General features: G+C 48.7%; 1 protein-coding gene and 1 long non-coding RNA gene across 3 annotated transcripts; one reads left to right on the plus strand and one right to left on the minus strand.

Moving 5' to 3' along the window:
• Positions 1-2,730: 2,730 nt before the first annotated feature.
• Positions 2,731-10,550, minus strand: LOC115658712. Its single transcript, XR_004002366.1, has 3 exons — positions 10,386-10,550; positions 6,953-7,107; positions 2,731-3,032 (listed from the first exon to the last, which is right to left on the minus strand). It is a non-coding gene; the product is annotated as an uncharacterized LOC115658712 (long non-coding RNA).
• A 131-nt stretch (positions 10,551-10,681) lies between these two features.
• On the plus strand, positions 10,682-21,651 carry NT5M (5',3'-nucleotidase, mitochondrial). 2 transcript variants are annotated; one of them, XM_030578074.1, is made up of 5 exons: positions 10,685-11,418; positions 15,400-15,500; positions 16,267-16,327; positions 17,967-18,081; positions 19,120-21,651. In XM_030578074.1, the coding sequence occupies exons 1-5, from the start codon at positions 11,137-11,139 to the stop codon at positions 19,275-19,277; spliced, it is 717 nt and encodes a 238-aa protein (XP_030433934.1). In that variant the 5' UTR covers positions 10,685-11,136; the 3' UTR covers positions 19,278-21,651. The 2 variants fall into 2 exon arrangements, with proteins under 2 accessions (XP_030433935.1, XP_030433934.1); XM_030578075.1 differs by lacking the exon at positions 17,967-18,081 and having other exon boundaries at positions 10,682-11,418.
• The last annotated feature ends 854 nt before the right edge of the window (positions 21,652-22,505 follow it).

Genomic DNA, 22,505 nt, shown 5'->3' on the forward strand with positions numbered 1-22,505 from the left:
CAGTCATGCCATCATCCACCCCATCATCACACCATCACCAGCATCATGCACCAGCATCCCCCCATCATCACACCGCCATTGATATCACACCAGCATCATTCCGTCCCCCCACAGCCAAGCCATCACCCCATCATCACACCGTCACTGATCCCACACCAGCATCACCCCCTCTCTCCCCTGCACTCATGCCATCGTCCCGCATCCCCCATCACTGGGATCACACCAGCATCTCCCCACCCCATCTGCAATCATGCCATCATCTCCCACCCCAATCATCACAGGAATCAGTATGTTACAGTGTGAGGATACAAGCACAGTCTCTAGAGCTGTCAAGTGTAGGGAATCTGTTGGGAGTGTGAATGATGCTTTCTGACATATAAACAGAAAGGGGATCTTTCTACCCTGATGTCTGAATGGTACGTGCATCCTATAATCATTTCATTGGAAATTTCAGCTATAGGCTGAAATACTGACTTTTGAAAAAAGCAAGATATACAGGGTGTCAGAGCAGAATATAACTGTGAAATTATTAAAAATATTCTCACCCAGCCTTCCAGTTTTTTTTAGCATTGCCAAGTGATTAGAACAGGAGCTTGGGAGTCGGGAGTTCTGTTCCCTTCTATGCTATTGACTTAGTCTATGACTTTGGGCAAGTCACTTAATATCTGTGCACCTCATTTGCCCTATTTGTAAAATAGGGATAATAATACCCTGCTTTGAAAAGTATTTTAGGATCCACAGATGAAATATGCTATGGAACTGAAAAGTATTATTAATGCCATCAGTAGATATCTCTCCCCTTTTCCCACCTCCAGCCGTGGCCTAATCCGTAAGACTCATACTCCCACCTTTAACAATTTCAGCCTTCTAAGTGTCTTCTCCCTGTATTGATCTTTGCTCATGTGCTACTGATGCACACATCTTTTATGGTGTACTGTATACATGTTTGTCAGCACTTCTGCCTAACACATCAACCTCCTCTTGGTGTAGTATCCATCTTCTGCTTCTGTACATCTCTCTGCTAGTTTAAAAAAAAAGAAAATCTCTTCAGAACTCATTGCATAAGAATTCTCTTTGGGAGAGAAAGTGAAGATGTAATGCTTTTTACCATCACTAACTAATATTTCTTCCCCCCTACCTAAATATCTTCTTGTAAACATTTACATAACAGAACAATAAGAGTTTACATGTCTATACATCACTGCATCCCAAAGGATCTTAGAATGCAACAAATTATTACAAATATTTAAAATATAAGAAAGTGAGGCTCATATAATATGTTCGATACAGTATGTTGGGTTTTACCTAGATTACAATCCACTGAAAAATCTCTTCTCTTTTACACACACACACACACACACACACACACACACACACACACACACACACACACACACACACACAGAGCAAAGACACCAGTGTGTCTGGTGACAGTCTCCTCTTGCTGTTCCCAGATCTTTGAAAACATCAGCAGATACCTGGTCCATCTTTGGGCATCTCACATTCTAGGAATGAACTCTTAATAATGAGTTGAACAAAATCAGTATCATGGACTACTGATGACTGCCCTTGGACTCCCCATAATTCTGCTCCTGTTAAAGGTGTTATGTTATCATTATTATGAAATTTAGTCTTTACCTATGGGTTAGGAGCAGATTAACCCACCTGATGCTCAGGAAATTTCCAGTCCTGCAGGGCAAGCTTCATTGAGCAACATGGGCAGATCCTTTCTGCCTGACAGATGGCATTCTGAAGGCTCCAGTACTGTACTGTGGCCAAGTATGAATATACCCATGTCTGTAGCTGGTGGAATGTGTCGAACCCTCTCAACTGTCTGTCGTTGTCACAGACCATTCCAATAAGCGAGACTATGTGAAGAGTGATATTGTTCTACATTTGTCAGTTAGAGATGGCAACTACAGCTGTTAGCAGTTCATCCCTCATTCTTTTTTATAGTATATTTTTGTGGGAGTTTAGCACTGGCAAAAGGTGTTAGCTCAACAGTCCTGACGACTGAAGTTTTCTGTCCACAGGAGAGATCAGTTGTGCAAGCCTTTCCCCCACAATCACCACCACCGTGCCTCATCCCTGATTGCATGAACCGCCTCTAGAGATAAAAAGGTTATTAAATCACTTTGCCCTTTCAACACTTGGCCTTCCTGCTGAGATTGATAATAAGAGTGCCAGTTGTGGTGTTAATTATCTAGATACTTGTCCTCCAGAACTAGAATGAGAGCCACGAATCATCAGTTGGCAATATCTTTTGATCACTGTTGACCTGATCTATTTCAAACAGGGGATTTAGACCTGAAAAACCCTAGGGCTCATTACTACCCAGTCCCACATGGATCCTTCATGCTGACTAAAAGAGGTTCCTGGAATGGAAGCTTTTCTAAAGGCTGACATCCTTAGGTCAGAACTGAAAAATTGATTTAAAAGAATCACAGACTTTAGCAGGCTGAGATTTTACAGATAACTGCTCTACCGTTATTGCAATAGCCCAGAGTAATGGTATGCGGTTTAAGCCTCTGTCCCTCCACCTGATTTATGGTAGTGTTCACAGTAGCCACAAAGTGGGCATTTCCATCCCCCTAAAACTGTATGACTATCTGTTTAGTCCATACAGCCAAGTGTACCCTACACATATCAATTTATATTTAACACATTTTAAAAGGGCAAAAAAGCTTTATTTTTGTAGTTAATGACTGCCCCGTAAGTCATGTGGTGAGTGGGACAAAAGTTGTAAACACATAGTAATAATGGGATGTATTTATTACTTTTGATTTGTATTGTAAGAGGGAACAAAAATAAAGGATAGATTTGCAGTGGAGAGTAGACCCTGCAGAAACAAGCTCCGGACAATTAGGTGTTGATGTTACACTCCCAGGCCAGGAACAGTTTTAAGACTGGAATTTTATTAAACTTAGTAACAAAACAAACAAACACAGCTCACACAAGGCCCATTGCTGCTAAGTTCTTCTGGAGAGCATACACAGCTTTTCTTCTTCAACCCCCTCAGCAGACCTTCAATCCTTAAAGGGACAGGACACAGGTAAATTTAACCCTGACATTTCCCTTTGAGTACTACTCTCCCCACTCATATCTGTAATGTTATCCCAACAGTCCTATTTACAAAATATAACATGCAGCCCATTCATTTGACTTATTAGCAGTAATCCATGAGTTCCACAAGTTCATCACTGTATAGGCAGTGTTGTTATAGCCATGTTGGTCCCAGAATATTAGAGAGATAAGGTAGGTGGGTAATATCTTTCTTTGGATCAACTTCTGTTGGTGAGAGAGAGAAGCTTTTGAGCTTATGCACAGAAGAAGAGCTTTGTGTAAGCTCCTCTCTCCCACCAACAGAAGTTGGTCCAATAAAAGATACTATCTCACCCGCCTTGTCTCTCTAAGCTCATAACTGTCATTCCCAACTGAATGTTAGGTTGCTCCTCTTTCACAAATTCAGGTGCTTATGGTGGAAACTTCTGCATCTCTCTTCAGTTTATTCCACATTAAGTAGAAAGTTTCCGCAGCAATTGGAAGTCTGCTATCCAACAGAACAGCCAGTTCTGAACAGCTTAAATTACCAAAGATATTCCTATTTTATGGAAATAACAGTTCCTATTTGATCAATGGGATAACCAGGTATCTCCAAGTTACTGGGCATGTGGCAAGCTATTTAGAAAAGCATCTACTAAATTAACATACTAACAAACTACCCATAACTATAAAACACTTAATTTAGAACAATAGCCATACCATAAGTCACTATTACAAATATTGCATCAGACTTGGGTAGAATGTAGAATAAGGTATAGGAGTAGGCACTCAGAATGGCATCTGACAAACATGAGGACAACCCCAGGGTGCATTCACCAACCCAGTAGTTGGTTTTAGACATTGTTAAGTCATTCAGTGTCTGTGGGGCAGTTCTCTCTCTAGTTGGACAACCTCATATGTCAGTGGATTGTCCTGGTGATCTGTCTTCTTGTGCTCTACTTGTTTCAGGTTCCATGGATATGGTTTGGGATTCACGTCTTTCAGTGCCTGGTGGAAATGTCACATCAGTCTCATCAGCAGTTTTCACATTGACAGGATCAATAACATTCTCATTTACCCGACATGGATAAAATGCTTCTGCCTCTGAAGTCACAGCCTCCGTGCCATGGGCAGCAGCTGGCAGGTACCATCACATAATGAGATTCATTTTCATTCTCACTATCAGAATCATTGGAGTCTAAATTCTTGTCCTTATTTTGATCTTTTATTGCATTAGTTTGCCTTATTCTCTGTGTCTTCTGCTGTGGTGGCTTAGAGGGGGGTGTTATGTTCACGGGTAAGAAGCCCACAGGGAAATAAAAGATTACAGTGAAGAACTCTAATACCTCCTTTTCCATCTTCTTCGTTTCCTTCATAGACTAAACTATCCCTTTTCCTTTCAAGAACAGCATAAATTTAATCTTCCCAGCAGGATTTTAATTTCTCCTCTTTCTGAAAGATTCTTGATAAGTACTCTGTCACCTGGGAAGGGGGCAGTGCCTTTCCTTTTCTAATGATCATAATGATTCTTTTCATGAGCAGCAGATTTTTTTTTTAAATTTTGATGCCATTTCATAAAATTCATTCATCTGTTGTTTCCATTTCTCAACATAATCTTTCTAGTCCCCTGGAGCAGATTCAGAGTTTATAGGTAGACCAAATGTGATGTCAATGAGCAAACATGGTGATCATCCATACAATTAATAGAATGATAAGACCCCTATAGCTTAATTTCTGGTAAAGTGATAGGCATAAATTACTTTACTAAGAGAATCCTTTCAGTTTGACTTTTTTTCTCTTGCAAGGTTCTCAACGTGGCCAGCAGAGTTTGTTTCTGCCTTTCTACCTGCTCACTACCCTGTGGGTGATATGGGGTTGTATGAGGTGTTTCAATATTACAGTAGTTCTATAACCTTATGAATAAATTATTTCGAACTCCGCTTCTAGGTCATGATGACTCCTTTTAAAACTAAGTCACTGAAGATTTTGTCTGCCACAGTCCTTCCTGGCTTGTTAGCGGTGGTAGGGAAGGCTTGAACAAACCTCATGACCTGATCCACTATGATTAAGATTTGCTTCTCTCTGGATGCAAGAGGCCTATTGATACAAGCTCAAATCATTCTGTTGTAACTGCGTTAGCTGGTGAAACTCTGGTGACGTTTCCATTTGCTCTTATAGACTCATAGACTCATAGACTCTAGGACTGGAAGGGACCTCGAGAGGTCATCGAGTCCAGTCCCCTGCCCTCATGGCAGGACCAAATACTGTCTAAACCATCCCTAATAGACATTTATCTAACCTACTCTTAAATATCTCCAGCGATGGAGATTCTACAACTTCCCTAGGCAATCTATTCCAGTGTTTAACTACCCTGACAGTTAGGAACTTTTTCCTAATGTCTAACCTAAATCTCCCTTGCTGCAGTTTAAGCCCATTGCTTCTTGTTCTATCATTGGAGGCTAAGGTGAACAAGTTTTCTCCCTCCTCCTGATGACATCCTTTTAGATACCTGAAAACTGATATCAGGTCCCCTCTCAGTCTTCTCTTTTCCAAACTAAATAAACCCAATTCCTTCAGCCTTCCTTCATAGGTCATGTTCTCAAGACCTTTAATCATTCTTGTTGCTCTTCTCTGGACCCTCTCCAATTTCTCCACATCTTTCTTGAAATGCGGTGCCCAGAACTGGACACAATACTCCAGTTGAGGCCTAACCAGCGCAGAGTAAAGCGGAAGAATGACTTCTCGTGTCTTGTTTACAACACACCTGTTAATGCATCCCAGAATCATGTTTGCTTTTTTTGCAACAGTATCACACTGTTCACTCATATTAAGCTTGTGGTCCACTATGACCCCTAGATCTCTTTCTGCCATACTCCTTCCTAGACAGTCTCTTCCCATTCTGTATGTGTGAAACTGATTGTTCCTTCCTAAGTGGAGCACTTTGCATTTATCTTTATTGAACTTCATCCTGTTTACCTCAGACCATTTCTCCAATTTATCCAGATCATTTTGAATTTTGACCCTGTCCTCCAGAGCAGTTGCAATCCCTCCCAGTTTGGTATCGTCCGCAAACTTAATAAGCGTACTTTCTATGCCAACATCTAAATCGTTGATGAAGATATTGAACAGAACCGGTCCCAAAACAGACCCCTGCGGAACCCCACTTGTTATACCTTTCCAGCAGGATTGGGAGCCATTAACAACTACTCTCTGAGTACGGTTATCCAGCCAGTTATGCACCCACCTTATAGTAGCCCCATCTAAATTGTACTTTCCTAGCTTATCTATAAGAATATCATGCGAAACTGTATCAAATGCCTTACTAAAGTCTAGGTATATCACATCCACCGCTTCTCCCTTATCCACAAGGCTCGTTATCCTATCAAAGAACGTTATCAGATTAGTTTGACACGATTTGTTCTTTACAAATCCATGCTGGCTATTCCCTAACACCTTACCACCTTCCAAGTGTTTGCAGATGATTTCTTTGATTACCTGCTCCATTATCTTCCCTGGCACAGAAGTTAAACTAACTGGTCTGTAGTTTCCTGGGTTGTTTTTATTTCCCTTTTTATAGATGGGCACTATATTTGCCCCCTTCCAGTCTTCTGGAATCTCCCCCGTCTCCCATGATTTCCCAAAGATAATAGCTAGAGGCTCAGATACCTCCTCTATTAACTCCTTGAGTATTCTAGGATGCATTTCATCAGGCCCTGGTGACTTACAGGCATCTAACTTTTCTAAGTGCTTTTTTACTTGCTCTTTCCTTATTTTCTCTTCTAAACCTACCCTCTTCCCGTAAGCATTCACTATACTAGACATTCCTTCAGACTTCTCAGTGAAGACCGAAACAAAGAAGTCAGCTACGGGAATAGTGTAACTGAAGTCGACGTATCTTAGACTGACTTACCTCCCATCCTCATGGCGCAGGATCGACAGTCGCAACTCCCCGCAGCTCCCCCGTCGACTCCTCTTCCGCCTCTAGCCCTGGTGGAGTTCGGGAGTCAATGGCAGAATGTTCAGGATTGATTTATCGTGTCTAGTGGATTCTCTGCAGCTTGAGGTCTTCAAACCACAATTTGAAGACTTCACTAACTCAGGCATAGGTTAGGGGTTTGTTATAGAAGTGGATGGATAGGGTTCTGTGGCCTGCTTTGTGCAAGGGGTCGGACTAGATGATCACATTGGTCCCTTCTGACTCTAGAATCTATGAATCTATGAATTCCCAATAAATCGATTGCTACCCACAGATCCGGCGAGTAGTGTGGACGTACCCTTAGACAGTCTGCAGACCGGAGCCCCAGTGGTGTGTGGCCCACCGGTTGAAAATCACAGTTCTATGGTAATAACAATCTTTTGCGGACCCCTTAGACATAGTCTGGGGACCCCCAGTGATCCGCAGACCACAGGCTGAAAACCACTGCTCCAAGTCTCTCCCAGCCATAGTGCTTGCAAACAATTAAATTTCCCCTGGCAGCTTTTCCTGGAACAGTGTACAGCAGCTTGTAGGTAGGTTCTTCTGGCAGGGGGGTCAGTTCATTGCAATTCAGCCTCTTCTGCTTGTGCTCACCAAATACTACAATCTCAGATTAGGGGCAGTTTTATTATTGGAGTTTTATTAAACAGTATTAAATGCACAAGTCTCATTGCAGCTTTTGATCCCCTCAGGTCAGCAGAACTTCAAGCCTTAAAGACACAGGGCACAGGTAAATCTAACCCTGACATTCCCCTTTGAGTACTACATTGGGTCTGCCCCCATGCAAGACAGGAGATGAGAGACCGATTCAGAGGTGTGAGGTGATTTGGTACCTGTAATTAGACCAAGAAGCATCGAATAGAAAATGCTGAAGAATAATGTTTGAGCCTGACCATCAACCTGGATCCAAACATCTCCAGACTTTGCGAAAACTCAGGTCTAGGGGCGGCAGGTTATATGGGCTCGAGGTGGACCTCACTCACCTGAGCAGCTGCTGGGGCTTCGGTGAGGTTTGACCCTGTGATCCACTCCCTCCCCCTGCAGCCCCCACTCCTGCCCCATGCTAGGCAAGGGGCAGCCCCATCCCCAGTGAGGCCAGGGTGAGGGGCAGCAGGCTGCAGCAGGGGAGGAAGGAAGCCACATGTACTGGCAGTTCCCCCCGCCCCGCAGCACCCACCCACCTACCACAGGGGAGACGGGGGTGGGGGTGGAGGAGAGATTCCTAGACCTGAGCAGCTGGGGCTTGAGTGAATTTTGTGACACCCAAACCCCCCCCCCAAGCCACCACCCTGCAGTCCCCACTCCTGCCCCACGCTGGGCAAGGGGCAGTTCCATCCCCGATCCCCAGTGAGGCTATGGTGAGGGGCAGCAGCAGGGGAGGCCACACGTGATGGCAACCCTCCCCACCCCCAGTACTCACTATAGGGGAGGCGAGTGGGCTTTCTGGACCTGAGAGAGTCCCTAGGAGCATGTGCAGTGACCATGGTGCAGTGAGTGTGCTGCTGGGGGGTGAGGGGGGAGAGGAGGGGTCCCTCCCCTGGAGCTTGCTGCTGTCAGTAAGAGGGGGGGAGTCCTCTCTGGCCCTAGCCCTGGGGTAGCCTGTCTGTACCTCAAGTTCCTTATCCCCAGCCCTGTCCTGCCCCAGAGCCTGCGCCCCAGCACCCCAACCCTGAGCACCCTCCTGCACTGTGAACCCTTCATCCCCAGCCCCACCCCAGAGCCCTCACTTGGGGAAAAACATGCAACTTAAATTTGGTGGTCAGTTTGGAGTATCATTGTGTTTAGCACAATACTTGATTATTTTCCACCCTTTAAAGTAGATACCTAGTCGTATACAGGTGTTACAAAGTGGGAATGTTCTGAATGTTTTCTCCGAATACTGTGTGGGTGCCTCAGTTTCCCCTATGCATTTCTCAAGGATCTAGATGGTGCGATAAGGGTGTGTTATTGTTGTAGGGCCCTAGAGTGCCAGTGTGATGCCATCTGCACAGAGAATGCCGAAACCCTGTCTCCGGGCAACTGATGGCCTGAGGCACTCTCCTGCAAGGTGCCATCTGAAGGTGTTGGAGAACAAAGAGATTACGTGGCCTCCTAACGCCTGGAAAAGAGACAAAGGCCAGAGGAGGGAGTGTCAGTGCCTGTGCAGACTTCCGGGAAGTGCATGGTGTGGAAGGGGATGCTGGGATGCTCTGGAACTACTCCATACAAAGCCAGTCAGGACTCTTGGGGATCCTTCTCTCTCTGAGCATACTGTCTCCAGGGCAAGAAGCTTACCCCTTCCTGGGTCTGACCTCAGAGCATTCAGCATGCCCTTCCACACTGTGCGCTTTCTCCAGCGAGTGTACCCAGGCAGGTCCTGGGGCAACCAGAGGTCCCTGCACCCCAACTCTGCAGTCAGACGTGACTCTCAGCCAGCTGGTAAAACAGAAGGTTTATTAGACGACAGGATCACAATCTAAAACAGGGCTTGTAGATACAGAAAAAGAATCTTGCAGGGTGGGAAGCCCAGACTCAAGTTCTGGGCCTCTCTCCATTTCCCTAGCCAACTCCAAACTAACACTTCCTCTTCTGGACAAGGAGGCCACCTGATCCCTTTGTCCCCAACACCTTCAGTTGGCACCTTGCAAGGGAAACTGAGGCACCCACACAGTATTCAGAGAAAACGTTAAGAACATTCGCACTTTGTCACAACAGGTGCAACAAAATATAATACCGTATATTGAAGCAGGCAAGTGCTGCTTCTGACTTTCCACTTTTAACTGACCCTTGTAATCTTGTGGTGCCAATGTGTTGTAGCTTCATTTTATATTGGCTTACAGGGCGGGGGCGGGGGGCAGGCACCACCATTTTGGGCACCACCAAAAATTATACAAATCTGTGGCCTATGCTCAGGTCTGGATCCCATCTTGCACCTCAGGGGTTTCTTTAGAGGTCTCTCATCGAAACACTGACTAAACACCAGCCCAGTTTACTTTGTGGGGTCTGACAAGAGGCCAGCCCCAGGCATCACGAGGGCTTGCTAAAGATAGCAATGAGACTTTTCACTTTAAGGCTCTATTTCCAAAAATCATTGCCTGAGTTACCGAGACACCACTAAAACAACAAGGAGTCCGGTGGCACCTTAAAGACTAACCGATTTATTTGGGCATAAGCCCAACGAAAACTTATGCCCAAATAAATTGGTTAGTTTTTAAGGTGCCACCGGACTCCTTGTTGTTTTTGTGGATACAGACCGACACGGCTACCCCCTGATGAGAGACCACTGAACACACAACACATGCATGTGCCCAAGCAAAACAGGGGCCAGGCAGGAAGGGGTGATTACAGGGCAAGGCGAGGGAGCAGGAGGTAGGATGGGGCCCCTCACCTTACTTCTCCAGTGCTGTCCCCACTCTTTGGAGCACAGGACCCCAGAGCGGCCATGCCCTGGTGGCAGGTCTCCGCTGAGCCCAGAGGGGCGCGGGGAAGGGGCTCTGCGCTGGGGGAGGCAGAGCGAGCTGAGAGCTGCGATATGAGCAGGGGGGGGGGGTTGCTCCAGGAGCTGCCTTAAAGCCGCACGCTCCCCTAACGCCGAGTCCCGGCTCACCCCTGGGCTGGTGCCGCTTTAAGGCGGCGCCTGCGACCGCCTGTCAATGGGAAGAGGAACTGGGGTGAACACTGCCGGGTTGGGCTGCTGCAGGGCCAAAGGGGATAGCTAGGCTCGCCGAAGACCGCTGCCCCGGCCCTCCTGCTCCGGGACGGGGCGAGGGGCTGGGCAGCAAACGGCTCTTTGCAGGGCGCGCTCCCTTGCCCCAGCTGTGCCCCCTGCAGCGGGCCAGATGTGCCCCGCGTTGCTCTCCCTTGCCCCAGCTGTGCCTCCCGCAGCTGGCCAGCTGTGCCCCGCTCTGCGCAGGCAGGGGCATCCCGGCCCCTCCTCTTAGCGGCCGCAGAGGGCGGAATTTATTCTGCGCCAGGATCATCCGCCCGCCGCCGCCAGAGCCCGGGGGTGGATTCGGCTCCCCTCGGTAGCACTGGGGCGGGGGCAGATGGAGCCTCGCGGCTTGCCTGGGATGGGGGTGCGCGGGGCCCAGGGTCGGCCGTGCCCGTCATGATGTCCCATCCCCATCCCCCGCTCGGCCATGCTTTTACTGGGCCGCTTTGTGCACCTGCACGCCAAGCACTGCGGCCCCTTCACAGCGCTGGGGCTGGGCAGGGCTCCCCGCTCCGGAGCCCGGTCGTGCAGTGCCATGTGCAGGCACCTGCGCGTCCTGGTGGACATGGATGGGGTGCTGGCGGACTTTGAAGGAGGATTTTTAAAGAAGTTCAGGGCCAGGTTCCCAGAGAAGCCCTACATTGCCCTGGAGGATCGCAGGGGCTTCTGGGTGTCGGAGCAGTATGGCCAGCTGAGATCGGAGCTGAGTGTAAGTCAAGGGATTCTTCCCCCCCCCCCGCATTATATTGTTATTCTTTATTATTTGTCTGACACACAGACTGTAAACTCTCCTGGGGTGGTTGTCTTTATTTGTCTGTGCATCGTCTGACAGAGTGGGGCCCTGATCCTTGGTCGGGGTTCCTACAGGCTACAAAATAAGAATTATTAACAATTAAAATAATTATTATTGATAATAATGTATATATTGGGTTTTCAGTGTTGATTTTTTTTCCCTCCTGAAATTAAGGGGATTTTAATGCAGATTCTTGCTGCAGGCTGTCTTTCTATTTTGATCAATTCAAACAATTTATTTAAAAATTCCAAAGTAGTATAGTCCAGATTTTCTTCCCCAGTTTCAATTTCCAGTTGAGACCATTCTGCATGGCTTAATGCAAATGCTGCAATGTTGCCTTCAACAGTTGCCTTCGTCTCTAGCTACAACACTCTTGACCATGATGCAGCAGATTAGTTGAAAGCAAACCAAAGCAACTGACATTTCAAAATAGCTGAAATCATTTTCTTTCAGGGCTTATTTAAAACAACCACCTTAAAATCCTTCTGAAAAATGATGTTGGGTTGTTTTACCAGTTAAAAGCTAAAGGCAGGATACTCTCTTTATATTGTTCTTTAGGCAGCATCAGTGCATTTGGTTCTGCAGAAACTAGGTCTGTGCCCCAGAGAGCTTACAATCTCACGTTGGAGTTGACAGTTTAATTCAGAGATCGTATTTGCACATGACAAAATGTGTTTGAAACAAAGAAAAGGCTTCAAGTCTCCCCAGGAAGCGGTAGAATCTCCAGCCCTTGGACTTTTAAACCTAGACTGATCAGAACACTGAGCACAGGGACAATCCTGACCTGGCATGAGATGATCTGGCAGGTGTTTTGCCTCACTAAAGGCTTAGCTCTGCTCCCACTGACATAGTGGCAAACCTCCTATTGACTTTGGAAGCAGAGCCGGCTCCTGCATCCTCAGTACAGCAAAGCACTTAAGCACATGAAGAAAGTTAAGCGCGTGTGCAAATGCTTTGCTGAACCGGTGCTGGTCTTCTCGAATGTCAGCTGTAGAACGATGATGTATAGCTTTTAAATGTCCCTCCCCCCCCGTATAATGCACTGTAGTTTGAGTTGTGATGTACATTATTTTAGCTTAACAACCTGTTACAGTAACTGCTCTTTTCGCATGGATGGGGGAATTCTCGGCAGGCTGCATTGCAGCCCTAGGAGTTGCATGCCCTAAGATGTGTAAGAAGGATTGTTTCCAAACCACTGGTGCTACTTGAGTCTTCTGCTGCCCTTCAGCTCCCCTGGGGCAGCAGAGTGATGGGATTTCTGTTCTCCTTCCTCCAGCCCGTTTGAGTGGGTGTATTTGGCCCTCCCACATTCAGCGTGACTTATCTGACAGGTGGATGGACTTTGCAATCCACTGAGCAATTAATGCTTAGGGCCAGACCGTGGCCCAGCTGTGCAAGGGAGTATAGAAGACTTAAGGCTCCTCTGTACTCTTGTGAATCAAAGACCTAGATCTCAGGCAGCAGTGCTGGAAGCTGGACCATTACATCCCCCATGCAAGAGGGTGGGAGTGGACAGAATAGTGCAGAGGCAAACTGTCACGGAGTCACCGGGCAATGCTCTGAAACTGCTCCCCACCAAGCCAGGCAGGACTTTGGGGAGCCTCCTCTCCCTTGGAGCAGAATTGTTCAGGGCAAGAAGCTCACACAGCTTCACCTCCTGGGTCTCTCCTTGGAGCATTCAGCATCCTCTGCCCCTCCGTGCGCTTCCCACAGCGAGCCCGCCCCAGAGGGGTCCTGGGGAAGCCACAGGGTCCTGCACCCCCACTTCACAGTCAGACGTGACTCTCAGCCAGCCAGTAAAACAGAGGTTTATTTGATGACAGGAACAGGGTCTAAAACAGAGCTTGTAGATACAGCGAACTGGACCCCTCGGCTGGGTCCATTCTGGGGGGCAGTGAGCCAGACCCCCAGGTCTGCCCTCCACCCTTGACCCCAGCCAGCTCCAGACTAACAACCCCTCCCTCAGCCCCTCCTCTCTGCTCAGCTCCTTTCCCGGGCCAGGAGGTCACCTGATCCCTTTGTCTCCAACACCTTCAGCTGGCACCTTTGCAGAGGAGGGGCCCAGGCCATCAGTTGCTAGGAGACAGAGGGCCAGGCATTTAGGTGCACTGGCCCTTTGCTCTGCCAGATACTTAAGAACTGCCATGGGGACACTGAGGCACCAACACAGTATTCAGAGAAAACATTAAGAACTTTTCTAGTTCGTCACACAAACCCTTGGCTCTGCCACCACCTATGCAGGCCTGGCACACGGTACTTCTCCCTGAGAGCAAAGGGGAATATGGAAGGCAAAATGTGACGCCCAGATTCACACCTTGCCTTCTGATCTGCTCCAGGGGAAGCAGAACTGCCTGGTGCTTGGGGTTCATGACAAAGCCACAACCGAGCCCTTAAGCAGAACTCAACCTTCTCTTGCTCCTGTCCTGTTAAGCCAATTGCTTATGGGTGAGACCTCCAGAATGTCCCATTTCTCCCCTCCACCAAAGGATCCACCTCCAGGCAAAACAATTCTGCGACTGTATAGATTCGTGTTCATCAGTGAGGATGAAACCAGGGGTGTGGCTGGCATGCACTGCAGTATTCTCTGCTTCCCAAGGCCCATAGGTCAGGGCAAGTAGAGTGTGAGAGCAGCCCTAAGGCTGCTCTAGCTTACACGGAGAACCAGGCAGCCCCTGGACAACCCCAAATACTCCAGAGCACAAAAGTGGCTTAAAGCTACCTTTGCCTCTCTGATTCTTCCCAAAGCAAAGAAGCAAAGGCCCTCTGTGTCCTCCCAAATCCTTAATCACACAGCTACCTTCAGAATCTTTCAAGGCTGCTTCTTGGTTGGTCCAGTTGGGTTGCCACACAGTTTCACAACTGCTTCCTCTGGCTAGGGCTGAGCGTGCTGCCATTGCCCAAGGCTCTCAGTGCTCAAGCTGGGATCTCTATGCGCAGGCCATCACAATGTTATTTTTAATCAGAGGAAATTTTCTTTAAGTTAGGCCTGGCTCACATGTTTCTAGCCCCTGGCCTGGATCAGTAGCTTGAGAACAGATATGATTCTGTGATCTTCAATCAGTGTGGTGCAAACCTCTTCCTCTGAATAGTTGACCAAATCCAGGGAGGCTGGCTGTGGGGTCTGAAAGAAGCAATCCCACAGCAAAGACAAACTAGATGTGCAGAAACACACTCCTTCCACCTTTTTGTTTTTGAGCATGAGACCCTTAAAAGACTGCTTTCCTTAACAATCTAGCAATTTATGGCAGTGCAAGGACTTACAGGTGCACAGGGTATGCCCTGTTCTCTAGATCCAGCTACAAGGTGTAAATTACAGGCAGCTCCCGGTCTCTGGTCTCCCTTGTCCTAGGATTCTGCTCCATGCAGTCTATATACACGTTGCATTCCTCCGGCCTCCCTTTTTCCATGACAGCTTTATAACAAAGTGCTCAAATCCTTGCCCTCAGGGACTCTGGCTCATGCTGAATTTGCCTTGCTCAGGAACTCTCTTGACTGGTATTTTTTAGAGGGACCCTTGAGGTTAGAGGGGCAGCTTGTCTTCCATAGCACCTTGCCCCAATTGGGGCATTTTGGTTACTACCTTAGATTCTTTCCTGGAGACAAAATGTCCCCATAGCACCCCATGCTGAACAACACTGTAGTACAGAAGATTTGGGAAGCTAATCTGCTTCAGATGGACCTAGGTCATGAGACTCAGATGCAGGGTTTGGGAGAATTCAAGTTTTGGTTCAGGACCCTCTCTCACACCTGCTGTCGGACCCAGCCAGCCTTTCGAACAACTACCATCTTCTCTCCAAGAGGAGGGTCATCAGAGGGAAAAAATGCACATGGCAACTCAGGGCAGGGAGGAGAGGAGCAGGATGGACTGTACAGTAACTAGGATGTTTGCCCTTGCAGGAGAAAGCAATCAGCATATGGGAGTCAAAGAATTTCTTCATTGAGCTGGATCCAATCCCAGGGGCTGTGGAAGCCGTGAAGCAAATGGCTAAATTGGAAAAGTGAGTACACCTTCACAATTGTGGATGGGAGAGGGTCTAAGTGCAGCAGGGCATTTGTGCTGTAGGCTTCTGCCGCTGGAGATCTGGTGGTTTAGATTCCGATGAGTGAAAATGAATGTGATCCTATAGTGTCTGTTGCAAAGCCCTCACATAGTTAGGTACAGCTGTTAATCTGATTTACAGCCCCCTCTACTGTTCCAGTTCTGGGACTTCTTTTAGGTGGGAATTGAGCTGCACTGGCAGAGCTCTGGAGAGAGGGCACTTTTTATTAGTAATAAACATGTGTGCATGTGTGCGTACACACACACACACACACACACACACAGAGTAAAAACATAGATTGGTTTCCTCCGTCCGTGTCAGTGAGCATAAACATCATCTGAATGGAGATTTCCAGTTCTAATATCTAGGCCTCTCTGGGACCTGTCTGACTTCAGGTTTTGCCTACTCCTGAAGTAGGAGCCATAGTTTCAGCAGAGATTTTGCTAAGCAAGCTGTTGCACCTGAGCCCTCCTGGTGTCTGCCTCCCTAGTGCCCTCTCTTGGATGTGTGCCGGTGTTAGTTACCTCAGTGCCCACTCACCAGAAATGCTTTTTCATGCAATCCTATTCAGTGTATGGTGGCGAGTTCCAGTCAGGCCTGGTGTCTGTTTAGCAGCGACCAGACTATTTAGGGGTACGTCTTGGATCCTAGGGTGCTTTGAGATCTGGAAAGGGAATTAAATTGGTGCGTTTCCCTACTCTCGCTTTCTCTCTTTTCCCGACAGCACTGACGTATTCATCTGCACAAGCCCAATCAAGAAGTACCGTTACTGCGCTTATGAGAAGGTAACCCATGAGTGAGCTCTGTGAAATGGAGTGGGGTTGGGTGGGCTAGCCCTGGGTCTGGGGCAGGCACACTGGGCACCGAAGCACAAGTGTCACCCATGGAATATAAAATCTGTTGCTGGCCAGTGTGTTTCTCCAGCCCCACCCCTAATCACTGGAGAGCCCTTCAGTAGTAGCTGATCAATCACACTGCAAGGTCAGCGCCTGTGTCTTGTGCTTCCCAAATGATCCCAAAGCACTCTAAAGGCTAAATATACCAGAACCACTTCATTCACCTCTATGGGGCAGCCACCTCTGAGGTGGAATATGGCAGCTGTCTGACAGAGCACAGTGACACTATGTAACAGTTTTGGACAGGAAGTGAAGTATATGCTCTCCAAACTGCAGGGGAACTTTAGATAGGTAGAAAGCAATTACCCAAGGGCCGGTTGGAAGGGCTAATCCTTAGTATCTTCAATACCCACACAGGAGAGTAGGAATAGCCTTGTGGCAAATGCCCAGGTCTGGGAACCAGGACGCCTGCGTTCTAGTCCTAGCTCTGCCCCTCACTTGCTATGCTGCTGTAAGGAAGTCAGCTGACCTCAGTTTGCCCATCTGCAAAATGGGGATGGATTCTTGCCTACCTCACAGGAGGCACTGGGGGCCTTAACTAATTACTGTCTGTGAAGTGTGCTGAACTCCTTGAGTGGAAGGTGCTACGGCAGACAAATGCTATGGTAATTATAAGCATATGGGACCTTGGTTTTTACATTTCATCACAATCCTGGAAACGATCAGTGGTTAAAGCATGAGGCATTTCTCGGGTGTTAGCAAGTGGAGAGTGAGCTGAACAAACAGGAGATCCACAGCTGGAACCATGTTGGATGCAAGTTGGAGGGAAATCAGGGTCCTTTCTGGGCCATTAATATTGTTACCCCTTTTGGCCCCAGCGGTTGGCTACAGTTAGGAACCCTGCAGGTTGTTTCTATCAGGAGGCGATGATGTTGGAGTCAGGTATCTGTTTATAAGAACATACAAAGTCCTGTTCCCCATAACACAGTAGGAATCAAACAACAGGAGACAGTTTCTTTGCTGTCAGCTCCAAGCCCCTTTCTATAGCCAGCAACTCAGCCCAAAAGCTCTCCTCTTAGCTTTTTCTCAGGGCCACACAGCCAGTGCCTCCGTAGCTGTGTCTGCTGCCTTCTTTCTCTGCTTCACTGGTTCTTCTCTCTCTCTCTCTCTCTCTCCCAAAGGCACATCCCTTTATGGTCCACCAGGTAATACCCAGCGAAAAACCCTCCACTCACCTGGCTCAGCTCCCTGAGCGGCCTCACATGTAGTGACAAGTGCCTTTGGTTTGGTCTGAGGCCTCTATTGTTTCTTACATTCATCCCAAACCCAGAGTGGCTGCTACCCTCAGTGGTTTCACTGAGGTTTGTCCCAAACTCTAACAATGGACTTGGCAGGGTGTCTTCCCACCCCTGCCCCCAGAGCCTCCTGTTGTTCCTTACCTTTGTCTTTCGCTAGCAAGCCAATGTCAAGCGCCCTGCACCTGTGGCTGTTATTCGTTGCTGCCTTTCAGCTGAGCTGAGGCCATGCTGCAGATGAAGCCAGCCTGCCCTACCTGCCACACTAACTGCGCCACCCCCTTGCTTTCCAGTACGCCTGGGTGGAGAAGCATTTTGGCCAAGAATTTCTGGAGCAGATTGTCCTAACACGAGATAAAACTGTGATCTCTGGTGATCTGCTTATAGACGATAGACCAGATATAACAGGTACGGGAGATTGGATGCAGTAAAGGTAACCGTGTGGTACTCCTGGGGCAGGTAGCTTGGGGTTGTTCCCCTGCCTGTGTGTTTTGTTCACTTCTTTATGGAACTTTTTGGCTAATGCTGAATACCTTGTGCATGTCGGGCTTGAGGGCACCTGCTGTGCTGCCAGCTACCTTGGCTGTAATGTTTTTTCAAGCTGTTATTATTGAGCAAGAGCTGCCAAAACTCCTTGCACTGCTGATGCCTGCCAGAGATTGGATCAACATTTTCTTAGAGCCCAGGGCAGTTTGGTTCCGGGTCAGCCCAGGGTGGAGAGAGAGTCTAGCAGAGAAATCTGGATTCAGAGATGAGCCTCCCCAAGGTGTGGATGGGCAAGTCTAGTGAGTAGGACACTGGGCTGAGACGCAGGAGACCTAAGTTCAGTTCTTGGTTCAACCACAGGCTCCCTGTTGGACCTTGGGCAAGTCTCTTAGGGGTTGTCTACATGGTGCATTAGTCTGCACCTGCAAGGTGCACACTAGCCTGTCATGCACTAACTGGCCCGTGCAGACCCTGCTGGTGTGCACTAACAGTTCCCTAGTGCACACTGATATGGTCCCGTTTCAAACAGTACAGCGTTATTGTGCACTAGGGAACTGTTAGTGCACACCAGCAGGGTCCTCACAGGACACACTAATGCGCCCTAGAATTGACACCCCACTGGTGCAGACTAATTTACTGTGCAGAGAAGTCCCTAATCCTCCCTGTGCCTCCACTCCCCTGCTCATGACCTGGGGATCGCACTTCCCTACCTCCCCGAGGGCTGTGAGGATGAAGTCCCTTAGTGACTGTGAGTTGTGCAGATACCACAGCAAAGAGGACCAGGGCCGTGCCGAGCTAGATGGGGTGTGTTTGGATATGGGCTCATCTCTGAAGAGATTGCAGGCTACTGGAAGTGCGACAACAGCACATGGACCTAGTACCTGGCCCAGAGCCCCCCGCAGGGTCATGATGGTGCTAGGAGGCCCCTCCCTGAGCTGCTTTGCTCTCCTTGTCTTTCAGGAGCTGAGCCGAACCCCAGCTGGGAGCACGTTCTCTTCACAGCCTGTCACAATAAGCACCTGCAGCTGCAGCCCCCCAGCAGGAGGCTCCACTCATGGGCCGAGGACTGGAGGGCGATCCTGGACAGCAAACGGTCACCGCCCAGCCGGGCCATTTAAAGCGACAGGCTCCTGAGGCTGCCCTGTTAGCTGAATGGAGTGCTCTGTGGTGTCCAGCTCTGGGCTGACACCCACAGACAGACAGCCTTGCTGGGCAGAGTAAGGAGAGGGGCCCTGGCAGGGAGAACAGGGCCAAAGGGGGATCGTGTTCATTAAGCTAGAGGCCATTGGGCCATGTGTGACTGGGCCACCATGAAGAACGGAAAGATTCTGGGCCCATCCCACCACAGGAAGCCCTGTCTACCGTGTGTTTCCTTTGCGCCCAGCTCTGTTTAACTCAGTGGCATCTTAGTATTGGCATCTGAGCCACTGGTGACCCCAAATGTAGCGTCTCTGATGGACACACCTCTCAGTTCGTTACCCGGTGTCCCCTGGACCTGCTTAGTGGTGCAGATTAACTTTTAAATACGTCCCCATCTACATTGATCAGCAGCCAGTACTGTCCTTGGGTTTCCCTTGAGGACTGTCAAAATCCTTCCTTCTCCACCCATCCAGATGCAGAGGAGCAGTTTTCTCTTCCCTCAGTACCCAGTCTGGCTCTTCTTCATTCTTTGGCTCCCCTTCTGTCACCTCTCCAAAGGGAGCGTCTTCGTGCAGCAGCGTTTGCTTTTCCTCACAGCTGTGAATGTGCCTGCCGGGACTGCCTTGCAGGAGCGCATGGGGGAGCATTGTTAAACAAGGTGAAAATCAGGGTCATGTTACTGATTGGAGGACTTCGATCATTGGGGACCTGCGTCAGCTTTGCTACTCTGAGAGGCTCAAACTGATTTTGGCTGTAACCTGGCAGCACCATCTTTAGAAAGCACTTGGATGGCAGCTGTGCATTGGCGGGGGTCACTGTAGGGGGAGATGAACTTTCACAACTACTCCCTAGGGCTTCCTTGTTCCAGACGAGTGAGGCAACAACTCTGGCCCAACATTTACTTCCCCCATAGATCAGAGGTGGTGGAACAAGCCACACCCCCTGGCTTGAGGTGGTTTCCATTGTTCACAGGGTTTACAGTTTAGTAGTTCAATGCCCCCCACTACAAAAATTGTTCCAGGGCCCCTGCAATAGATAAGAGATTGGGGAGCCACTAATTAGCTTGAAGTTATCCATGGGCTATCACTTCCCCCTCCCAACCAAAAGTGGTTTTGGAGGCTCTTCTCCCCTACTCAAGACATAATTCCTGGAATGGTTGGGGTACTCCATCACAGCCATTAACGCCCGAGTGGAGCCCCTTGATTTGAGATGGTCAGTGTCACACGGCTGGCCTGCCTCTCGCAGCTGTGCAGCACATCAGGGATCATTGTTCAGCACAAGCACCAACAAGTGGCTCTGCCATCCCATTAATCCTTTCCCCAGAGGCTGGCAATTAGGAATGGGCAAGCTAATGGAGCTGAGAAGAGAGAGGTGGATAAAATAGGCATGGTCTAGCCCGAGAGGTGTGGTTAACAGCCCGAGCACAGGATGGGGAGCCAGGAACTCATGGGTTTTTGTCATGGCTCTTCCACTGATCCCCTCTCTAGTTACAGGCAAATCACTTTGCCTCCCTGTGCCCCCACTTGTATAATGGAGATGTCAGTACCTCTCGGGGTGATGAGGGGCTGGAACAACAGCCAGCCTTAAATCTTTGAGGTGTGTAGGCTATTTCCTACGCACATTGGGAAGAGGGGATGTGGGGAGTAGCTATGCTAAAAGACATTGCGGTAGCCACAGTTCGTCACCGGGTGCCCGAGTGTACTCTTGCGCACTGAAATATCGACTAGCAGCAGAGTTCGGAGGGGCCAGTGACTCTACTCATTGATAAAGGCAGAGCCTGGGTGGACCTCAGCATTGGAGTTCCACAGCAGGATGGACATAACCTGCCATCGCAGTTGGAAGAACAAAAAGCTCAAGGCTGCGCTAGTCGGTAGCTCGCCTCCCTCCATCAGGCATCCAGAGAGCACAGGGCCCTGCCAACACCACAGACCTGCTACTTCAGAGAGGGGCTTCGTTAAGTGGTGCAGAGCGATCGCCTCGGAAGCCCCTTCCCTCTGCCAGGCTCATCCTGCTCTGTGTCCGGAGCATAGATTACCACTCCTGAGACCCCTGGGCATTGTCTCCTGCCAGCGGAGTCTGGCCAGCCAGCCTGCACATTCCATGCCATACTCCTGGCAATGAAAAGGAGAACCTCTCCCACCCCAGGAATGGGACCTTTGGGTTCCCCTAAGCGAAAGGCTCCCAGACAGGAGGGCAGCCAGATGTTTGCAACTCTTGGCCCTTAGCCTGCAGCAATCTCTCTTCCCTGCAATCAGTCTTCGCACATTTGGATTCCTCACCTCTCTCCTTAGCAAGGCTGTGAAAAGCAGGTAAAGCCCGAAACCACGTGGGGCTGTTTCACTGATTACTGCACAGTTGGCATTAGCACGTACCAAGGTCTCTAGGACCTGGACGTTGCCCTTAACAAAGATGCTTCAGGATTTTGCCTTTCCTCAGCTTTTGTCGCTGGGGCCAAACCCTAAGCTATCGTGGGGAGCAATAACTGCTGCTCTCCTTGGGGATTGCGAACGCTCACATCTCCCAGGTTTTGGGGGAATTCTGCCTGCCTGAGGGAGGGCTGCAAGGTTTGGTCCAGCTTCTGTGTGTTACAGACTGGAAGGGCTGTCTTAAAATTTAAACCGCTGTGTACGCTCTTGGGGTGATCAGCCTGGGGCCCAGCGAGGTTGAGCTGAGAATAGTCTGGTTTTACAATATTTACCTTGGGATTCAAGGCTTTGAATCCTGAGCTGCTGAGAGAGATCTAGACAGCTGCTGCTCAGTCCGAGCAGTCATTTATCAGCGACGTAGCATAGCTGGTGGTACCCCACCCTCAGAGGGCATTACGTTTTTTTTCAGCACTATGTTTGTTTTGTTAATTGTCCCAGTTCTCCCTCCCAGTCCCCTCCACGCCTCTGGCCAATGCTGTTATCAGGAAGGAGGCCCTAGGGGGAGGACAGAGCTAACCCGCGTTACAGCTGCTATTCAGCATTATGGCCCTAGCAGAGGCTGGATTGGATGTTGTGCTAGGCTGGGAGTGTGACTTTGCTTTCTCATTGGTTGGTTATTTTTTCCACTTTTGAGGACATCGTATTAAGAGTGAAATCAGAAAAGCTCATTCAGCTTGGTCCTGTTTTACAGCGACGGCACTTGGAAGAGGAAGATGTATTTCCAGGGCTAACCGCCCTGTTCGTCTTCTCTCTCACACCCGTCCACCCCTGGCTATAAGC

Source organism: Gopherus evgoodei, chromosome 10 (assembly GCF_007399415.2).
Source record: "Gopherus evgoodei ecotype Sinaloan lineage chromosome 10, rGopEvg1_v1.p, whole genome shotgun sequence".
Classification (NCBI taxonomy): Eukaryota; Metazoa; Chordata; order Testudines; family Testudinidae; genus Gopherus; species Gopherus evgoodei.

Bases quoted from the DNA above. Each gene is read 5' to 3' on its own strand.
- NT5M (XM_030578074.1), top strand. From the start codon at position 11,137: ATGCTTTTACTGGGCCGCTTTGTGCACCTGCACGCCAAGCACTGCGGC. The intron at 11,419-15,399 runs GTAAGTCAAGGG...TTGCCCTTGCAG, and splicing joins AGCTGAGATCGGAGCTGAGT to GAGAAAGCAATCAGCATATG. The intron at 15,501-16,266 runs GTGAGTACACCT...TTTTCCCGACAG, and splicing joins CAAATGGCTAAATTGGAAAA to CACTGACGTATTCATCTGCA.